Genomic DNA, 10035 nt, shown 5'->3' with positions numbered 1-10035 from the left:
TATCTATTCTATTATTATTATTATTATTATTATTATTATTATTATTAATATTATTATTTTTATAATTATGTATAATATTATCTTTATTATTTTTTTTAATATTATCCTTATTATTATTTTTAATATTATCTTTTTTATTATTAATAAGATTTTAATTATAAATAATATTATGTTTATTATTATTATTATTTTAATTATTTTTCATCATTTAAATCATTTATGGATAAAACTTTTCTATAAATATTTCAGTTTATAAAGAATAAGTGATTTCATCTCCATGACTAAAATAATTTTAATTTTAAAGAAAATCCTATGCTTTTTTTCTTTTTTCTTTTAAATTATTTAAAACTTAATTTGATATATTTATATTTAAAAAAGCTATATAATTTTATATGCTTTTATATTTATTTAAAACTACTTTTTCAGCATTTACTTTTACTGGAATTTAAAAATTATCAATTGTAATTAAATTTACTTCTTCCCACGGCATTTTTTTTTTCGTCATATTCATAAATTACTCTATAATAATATAATATCTTTACAAAGGTTCTACAAAATCCAAAATTCCCTTCCTTAGTGTTATTTATTTAAACATTTCGGCAGTCAAACCCAATTCAGATAATAACTAAGTCGAATATCCTTAACAAACCATAACTTCTTCTAAATAAGATCCTCTTTTAACAAAATAAGCAAAATATTTGTTCTGTTATTTTTTTTCCAATATTGTTTATTTTATTTTTTATTTTGCTTCATTCCATAATTAGTTTTCAATGTATTTCTAACTTCGATTAGCTTTATCCGCCTTCACCTTAAAATCTATTAACTTTTAATATTTTTTTAATAATAAAGCAATTCCATGAGTAAACTAATCTCCCATTGAGTTTAATTAATAAATTACTCCTTTAAAATCAGTTAATCCATTTTAATTTTATATCATATTTACATGAACATATTAATTAAATATATCGATTTCTATCTTTGTTATTGTTTTAAATTCTGATAAAGGTGAAAACCTACTCTCCATGCCTCTTAAAAGGTCAAAATCAATAGAAATATCGCCTATCAAATAATATTTTGTATTCGATTATAATGGTTTCATTAATTAAAAAGAACATTATTTCATGATGTGTTTTGTATTTGTATTTTAATGAGACATAATTACATCATTTGTACTTTTATCACTGTTTTTTTAATTGTTTATTTTATTTATATCTGATTCTGAGTGTAATTTTTGAAATGAAAATTTATCTTATTTATCTTTTTTATCAAAAACGCATTTTATTAAATGTGTGTCAAAAATATATAGATTATTAATTATAAATAATAATAATATAAACTATTTTTTAATTATTTTTTTTTTTTATAAAAAAATTAACCCGAGTTATTATGAAATTTGCTTTAAGATACAATTGAATATTCTTGCTGTTAATTAGATTATTTTTAATAATTCATTAAAAAATAAACTATTATTTAACTTGATTTATATGTATTTATATATTATAAATTATTTTTAAAAGTTTTTCTTTTTTATTTTCTATAATTTTCGCTTTTTTTTATTTTATTTTTTTCTTTAATTTTTTTCTAAGAAATTTAATTAAATATTTAATGTTTTAACATAAAAAATTATTTATTTAAACTTTGAAAAATCTATCTAATAAAAAGATTTTAAAATAATTTATTATATTTATTTTTTTATATAATTTATTCAATAAATAGATATAAAAAAATAAAATTATAAATTTTAATTTATTTCCATCCATAATCATTTATTTTAATAGAAATGTTAATCTTTTTTAAAAATTTAAATATAATAAAAGTATTATATAAATAAGATTAATGGAAGCATAGTAAATTTTTCTCATATAGAGGTTGTATCAATATTAAATAGTAGATAATAGTAGGCAATATAAGATACTCATATATATCTATAAATATTCACATTTTAATTTACAGATAATAAATATTTTATATAAATTATAGTAATAATATGTTATTTTTATTAAGTAAAATATATAATTTATAATTTTTCAATATAAATTTAAATTTAAATTAATTATTTATTCATTTTTAATATCCATAAAAATTATATAAAATATTAAATACATATTTATCAATATTATATATATTATTTTATTATATTATAAACTTTTAATCTATTTGAATAAAAAAATTTTTTTTTTTTTTTTTTTTTTTAAATTTATAAAATAAAATTTATATATTAATTTAATTTTAAATTCATTTAAATTCTAATAAAATATTTTTTTTCATTTTATGTATGATAAAATAATTTTACATTAATACATTATGAAAAAAAAAAAAAAATATGAATAAAAATTAATTTTGTGTAGTATTTTTCATAAAATAAAAGTTTTAATATTTTCTTAACTAATTTCTTAACTTTTTTTCATATAAAATTGAAAATTATTTAAAGTTTTTAAATTAAATGAACTAATAAATAAATAAAAAATAAAATAAGCAAATATATATAATTAAAAAGTAAATAATCTATATAAAACATGATAAAAAAAACTGAACTTGGAGAAAAATTTTGTTTAGAAGTTAAATAATCTTTACCCTAAATAAACAATAAATTTGCAATAAAATAAATTTCATTTAAAGTAATACCAAAAGAATAAAAAAGCTTTAACGTATCCATAAAAAATATCGAACAAACTAATAATTCATAAGAAAATATTTTATGTAAAAAACCTTAAGAAAAATCAAATTTTTTAGAAAAATCAATTTTTTTTGAAAAATCTAATTTTATAGAAAAATATCCGAAATGTTAAACATCTTAAAATTAATATTTTAATAAGAAGAAATACTTTAAAGTATAAAATTACGTTGATAAAATTTAAAAACTGCATTATAAGGCTACTAATTAATAAAAAGAAATATAAAAAAACATAAATAATAAAATATTTAATAAAAATTATGAATTAGATACCTATCCAAATAAATATTAACATATTTAATATTATGATTATTTTAAAACAGAATAAAAAAAAGTTATTAAAGATTTTTAGAAAGGGTTAATAATACAAAATAAGCTTAGAGATATTAAATATGTTGGAAAAAATATTATTATTCTAATTCTCCTTTAAAATCTAAGACTAACATTAACAGTAGTTTATGATTTAAATTCTATATTAATTAATATTATAATTGTATATATTTAATAAAAAAAAATGTATTATTATAATTTTTAAAAGAGATATTTTAATTATATATAAAAAATATAAATAAAAATAATATTTCTCTTATAAAATATATTCTTAATTACATATTTAATTAGTTTATTATAATTGTTTTTTATAATATGATATAAAATATTTCTTTAAATAAATTAATTAAATTTTTTAAAAATAATATCATATAAAAAATTCATTATCCACTTCAAAATACTTTTCTAAAATAAAAACAGTTTTTTCATATACAATTTAATTAGGATGATTTTAAAGTTATTCTAGAATTTTTAACTTTCCTCTTCTTTCGATTTCCAAAGCGAGCAAATTATATTCTTAGCCGTATTTAATTTCTTAACTTTATTAAAGTAAATACTTTAAACATTTCAAACCCAAAATCAAGCAATCTATATCTTCTCTCCTTTCCAAAACTTAAAAAAAATTAGAAAAAAATTATTTACTTTCATTAAAAATTTATAAAACATCATTTCTATTTCCAAACTTAATTAAATTTCCTAAAATCCATAAAGCATCATTTTATAATTCTGACTGTACTTAATTAAATGCAAATTCCAAAATTTACATAATCTAATAAAAATCTTCCAAAATAATTTTACTACCAATTTTAAATCCACTTAAATTTCCTAAAGTCCATAAAGCTTCTTTTTTAATTGCTTTTTTTCCGCCTTTAATAATCTCAAAAATTAATTTAAGGATTTCCATATAATTATTTAAAAAAAAATTAATTTAATTTTCATTTCCTAAAAAAATTCTTCCTAAAATTCTCAAACACCCCACTTAGATTTTCCCTAAACCATTCTTTAATTAAAAGCCCAATTTTTAAATTATTCTAAAATCTAAAGTTCTTTAAATAAGCTCTTCTCCATATTCACACAAAGAGCATATTCCCCAAATACAATCAAGAATAGTTTCCATATCTTTTTCTTCTAAAAAACTTCTACAAAATATATCTAAGCAGTCTTTCACTTTTTCTTATTAAGGTTTTGGGTTTCCCCTACAAAGAGAACTTAGTGCCCAAATTACATTTTTAGTTATTTTTTACTCATTTATTTATTAATTATATATATTTATTAGACTTTCTAAAGCCCTAGTGTCTAAAATAAGGTCTCTATAGCTATTTTATTCACTTGCTAAAGTACCTACAGCCCAAACTGCTTATTAAAAAATATCCAAAAAAGGTGATTCAAGTAAATTAATAAATACAGAAATCGCTCCTTTTTCTATTATTGATTTAATCTAATGTTCTGTCCCTGAAGATATTAAAGTTAAAATAAAAATAGATTCCAGTTATAATACAGGATTTACATTTTATTATGCATTTTGGATAAAATATTGGATACAATTATTATCTATGACTTTCTATAAAAAAGAATCATCTTCTGAAGATAAGATTTTTCTTATTCCAATAAAAGCTTCATTTAATTGTAATATGGTTTGTGAATTTTTTAACTATTTTATTAATTAAGATAAGTTTTAAGGTAGATATTCATTTTTATATAAATTTAATGTTTGACTTTTTAAAGGCTCCTCTAAAGATTCTATTGATAGTTTTTTAATTTTATTTTATATTTTTTTATTTTAAGAAAATAAAGTCTTAATTTAAGGATACATTCGATGAGTTTTTAAAAGTTAGTTGCGTTTTTGGGATCTAATTTGTATCGAATACTTTTCTTTTTGATAATACAAATTATTATTATTTTAAATGGTGGTTAATACTTAATTTGTATTTATAGAACTCATATATTTTTTTTTGCAATATAACAATGTTTATTTGTTAATATTAATTATTTTTTATATACTTATATATCTTTATAATTTGAAAAAATGGAATGAAAATATAATTAATATAAATCATAATATGATAAATTAATCTTTAAAAAGATTCATAGAAACAAATAATAAAGCTAAAAAATTCAATACAAATAATTATTTACCTTGCAAATAAAGGCAATTTATAATTTTTAATATAAATCAGCTTTTTTAATTGGAATTATCTATATCAATAAAGTAAATATCTAATTATAAAATAGGGCATAAATAATGGTATATTTGGTTTGGTGATTTGATTTGATAAAAATTATATATAATATAGCAGTTATAAGATTAAATAATTTGTATCTATATTTTCTTCTAAAATAATCATAAATTTTTAAATAATTAGACAATCATTAAATAAGTATTATTAATTAATTATATAATTTTCAAAAAAAAAGAAAATTATAATCAATAAAATAATTTTACTTAGAATATATTTTGGAGAGGCAAGGCTTAGTATAATATTTAAAAGCATCTCTTTTCAAAAAAAAATATAACTTATTTTATTAATATTTTAAGTTTTTCTTCTTCATCAGTATATAAATTTATTTGGTATGCTATTTGATTTAAAATTAATATATTTTTTTTTTTAATATATAAAACTTTAATTTTCTTAAATTCTAATCAATATTAATAAACTAATTAATATGAATACTAATTTCTATTAAAAATGTTAATTAACTTAAGAAATTTACTTTATCATATTATTTTATTTTCAATATTATTAGTGTTTTTATGCTTAAAAATTCTTTACATTCTTTTAGCGATGTGTCGGTAATTTATTTTAAATATAAATATAATATATTTTTTTTTATTATTATTCTTTAATTAAAATTTGTAAAATAAAATTTTCCAATTAAATCCAAATACTATAAAGCTTTTTTACAACTGTATTTTTAGCTCATTTAGTATCTTATTTATTATTTTGGAATTAATCAAGAATAAATTTTTCTTGTATTTCTTGCTTTTAAAATAAACTATTTAATAATCTGTTTGGTATGTTAAATATATTAGAGCTTATTGTTTTGCTACTGTAACTATGATTACTTTTAGACATAAAGATATAGGTTCTGCATCCCTTATTTTAGTAATTAATGTTGTTGAATTTAGTGATTTATTATAAGAATACAATTATAGTAATTCTTGATTATTATAAAAAAAAAACTAATTTAAAGTTAATCAGATATTGAAATCTATCTAATGAAGGTTGAATTTTTTTTTCGTATAATAAAACCAAGCAAAAAAACATTAACAATAATAAAATATTTAAAAAAATAATTATAGCCATATATCAATAATTTCTCTTTCTAAACAATAATATAAAAATACAATACAAAAGCAAAGAATATTTAGATAAATAATTATTCTTAAGATATTATAGATATAAGATAAGAAAAAAAAATTTTGACAAAAATATTATTTCATAACTTAAAATCATATAATCTTAATAATATTTAGATGGTTTAAAAAAATAAATATAAGCTAAAAATAAATATTAATTTTGACTTATTCTTTTTGAAATAGTTTGATATTATGAAAAATATTTTCCAGAAAAAAAAAATTGATAAAGTTCTTTTAATAGTAAATATGTCAAAAAATAAAAATTAAATCATCTTGGTATATAGTTTAATAAATTTAGATAATTAACACATGAATATTAAAATAAAGTAAATATTTTTTAATAATTATAAATTAAGTCAATAAACTAATAAATATTGAATTTGATAAAAAAAATAAGAATAATACATGAGATAGTATTAATTTAAAAAATGTAATAAATAAAAAAATGCAAATTATTAAATTTCTTAAATTAAAATTAAAAAAAACATAAGAAAGTAGGATTTTCAAAGACTTTACTTATTTTTCTAAAAAAAATATTTTGATAAATGATATTTATATTATAATAAAATAAACTAAACTTTTATTTTAACTATAAATTAAAACATTATTTTTTAAGAAAAAAAAAAAGACTAAATAAAATTTTAACATATAAATAAAGAAATAAATACAAAATTTATTATATTTCTCTATATATTTTTTTTTTAGAGAATGTATATATATATTTTTTTAATGAATTCATAAAAAATATTCTTATTAAATAATTTAATATGAATGTAAAAAAAATTTAAATTATAAAAAATTGAATTTTAACAAAAAAAAATCAATATACAAAAATAAAAAAAAAACATCCCCGACGAGACTCGAACTCACAACCTTTGGCTTAGGAGGCCACTGCTCTACCATTGAGCTACGAGGATTTTATAGTAATTTAAGATAAATATTAAATTTCAAATATTGCTTTTTATTAGGGTTTTATTATATTTATTCAGTAATGCTTTTTTTTTTTGAAAAATAAAATCATAATCTGTTTTTTCTAGGCTTTTTTTTTGTAGATCGAGTTTTTAAAAATAAAACAAAAACAAAAAAAATAATAATAATAATTTTAAAAAAAACATTTGCGAAATTTGACTTCTATATTTTAATATTTCTTTTTTTTAAAAAAAATTAAATATTTTTTTATATTTATTTGTAAATCTTTTTTCATAACAATTTCATAAAATAATGCCTTTTTATTTATGCAATAATATTAAAAAACTATCAAATTTATCTGATTTTAGATTTAAACTAATTTCATTTTATTTTTCATTTATTTTTTATAAACTAAAAAATTAAAAAAGCAATCAAAAATAATTTATAAAGTAAATAAAAATTCTTATGCTTAATCCATAAAAAAGATATTTAAGCAATTAATTATAACTATATAATAAAATAAATAGTTTAAATTAACAAAAAATATGTTTAATTTTATAAGATAATATATATGTTTAATTATATAAAAGAATAAATCTTTAACAATCAAATTTAAAAAATTATTTAGGCAATAAAAAACTTTTCTTATATTTATTAGAAAATATAGTTGGATATGCATGCAGATGTTTCATTAAGGCAATTTTTAAAACCCTTGACTTTAAATAAAAAATATACATATAAAGGTTAAAGGATGTGTAATACCTACTGCTATAGAAAATTATCAAAAGATTTATTACTCAAATGTATAAAAAAAGTTGGGTTCATAAGAAGATAAAAAAAATAAGATCTTAAATCAAATAAAAAGGATTAAGAAATAATAACTGAGGGCTTTTGCGGATTTTTATATAATTTTTATTAAATTTGTAAAATAGGTATTATTTATAAGTTAATTAAAAAAAAAATTATATTTATTTTTTTTAATAAGAAGAAACATTTTAACTCAACCTTATTTTCATTTTAAATTTATGGACTGAATTACAAAAGAGCATATAGAATATAATAAATTAATATAGTTATTAGATTAATCGTATTTTTTTTAGCTTTATTATTTTTCTAATAATATATAAATTTTTAATATACAAAAATTCTAAGTAAAAGTCTAAATTTAATTTATTTTTATAAAATTAAGTAAAATGATTTCTTTTTTTAAAAAAAATTAGTTTTATATTATAAACATTGTTTTTAAAAAAAATATATAATAAAATATTGTTTGCGATAAAATTTGTTATAAATAAAGTGTTTTTTACTATTTTGTTAATCAACTTTTTATTGGTATTATAAATTCATTAATATTTAAATTAATATAATTTTTTATTTTTTTTTATATTAGAAAAAAATAATATATAAATATTATTAAAATCAAAAACAAAAATACTAAAAAAAATAAAAAAAAAATATATATTTTTTAAATATTTTAAATAATTTTTTTTTTGTTCATATAATTATATAATAATACATTCATTATTATTTTTTCTTTTTATCTTTCTTCTTTGTTTTTTCAACATTGTTATCATTATTTATAGCTTTATAACCTTATAAAATAAAATATATAAATTAATAAATATATTATTCGAAAAAAACGTATACCCAATAAAATAATAGAAAATATAGCCAAAAATATTCCGAGAATATAAGCTAATTAAACAGTTTAAGATGCATCTGTAAAAGAAAAACCACCAATTTTAGGTTCAAAATCTTTATTATTTAATTAAGGAATATCTTCATCATCATCACCATCACCATCACCATCACCCAAAGGAGAAGAAGATGATTTTTTATTTTTATTTCCACTACTCTTAGCATGCTATTTCATTGCTTCATCAAATTACTCAATAAATTTAAGAATACTTTATTCTTCTTCAGTTAATTCATATTAATAATTTGTATTAGAAAATTAATTTAAATCTATGGATTAGAACATATCATCATAATTTTTAATATCAAAACTTTCACCTTATAATTATTAAATGACCTTGTTTTTTTTTTTTTTTTTAAAAAAAAAAATATATATAAATATATTATTTTACAGTTTAAGCCATATTAATATTTTATTATCCAAAATTTACACATGCAACTATATGCATAATAGTAATTTTACTATAAAGGTTTTATTATTATTTTTTGTCTGTGACTTTTTTTAATATGGATAATAATTTTTCTCCATAAGTATTTATTTTTAATCTTGAAAGTACGATACATGTCACATATAAATTATTTATTTATTGTTTTAATTAATCATTTTATTCTAAATCTTACATATTTCCCTCTTTTTAGTTTTATATTTTTATTTTTTTAATATTATTTTATTATTAAAACCTCCAGCTTATTCTACTTACATCGATTCTTCATTAATTTTATATTCGTCTTATTAATTTTAATTATTTTAATCTGAATCAACTAATAATAATTCATCATCATCTTTATATATATTTATTTATTTATTTCTTTATTTATTTACCTTCTTCTTATGCTTAAATGCCTTCAATATTTATAAATAATAATATTAATAGAGAGATAAATAAAATATTATATTTCATTTATAGATTTTTTTTAAGAATTAAAAATAAATTATATTTTTTAAAATATCTTTATAAAAATAAAAGTAATTCATAGTAATATTTATATTTAAGAATAATATTATTTTAGTTTAATAAATATTTATCATATTTAATATGATAATATTAAATGTTTATTATATATTTAT

At 15.8% G+C, this 10035-nt stretch overlaps 1 protein-coding gene and 1 non-coding gene across 2 annotated transcripts, besides 7 other annotated features; both read right to left on the bottom strand. All coding sequences in view use genetic code 6, as the record gives it.

The window, feature by feature from the left end:
• Window positions 1-190: part of a microsatellite that runs on past the window's edge.
• Window positions 1-199: part of a microsatellite that runs on past the window's edge.
• A 1349-nt stretch (window positions 200-1548) lies between these two features.
• Window positions 1549-1583: a microsatellite.
• A 1130-nt stretch (window positions 1584-2713) lies between these two features.
• Window positions 2714-2775: a microsatellite.
• A 4432-nt stretch (window positions 2776-7207) lies between these two features.
• Window positions 7208-7279, bottom strand: IMG5_190410. The gene has a single exon. It is a non-coding gene; the product is annotated as a tRNA-Arg (tRNA).
• Window positions 7280-8918: 1639 nt separating this feature from the next.
• On the bottom strand, window positions 8919-9501 carry IMG5_190400 (hypothetical protein; the record flags this gene model as incomplete). Its single annotated transcript, XM_004025148.1, has 2 exons — window positions 8919-9303; window positions 9359-9501. Coding segments are annotated over 2 exons (526 nt in total), but the record flags the coding sequence as incomplete, so codon positions are not given.
• Window positions 9054-9084: a microsatellite.
• A 247-nt stretch (window positions 9502-9748) lies between the features above and the next one.
• Window positions 9749-9787: a microsatellite.
• Window positions 9759-9788: a microsatellite.
• Between the last annotated feature and the right edge of the window lie 247 nt (window positions 9789-10035).

This window comes from Ichthyophthirius multifiliis (genome assembly GCF_000220395.1).
Source record: "Ichthyophthirius multifiliis unplaced genomic scaffold scaff_1120509251368, whole genome shotgun sequence".
Taxonomy (NCBI): Eukaryota; Ciliophora; class Oligohymenophorea; order Hymenostomatida; genus Ichthyophthirius; species Ichthyophthirius multifiliis.
The sequence above is the reverse complement of the archived record's forward strand: the minus strand, read 5'-3'. Positions and strand labels throughout refer to the sequence as shown.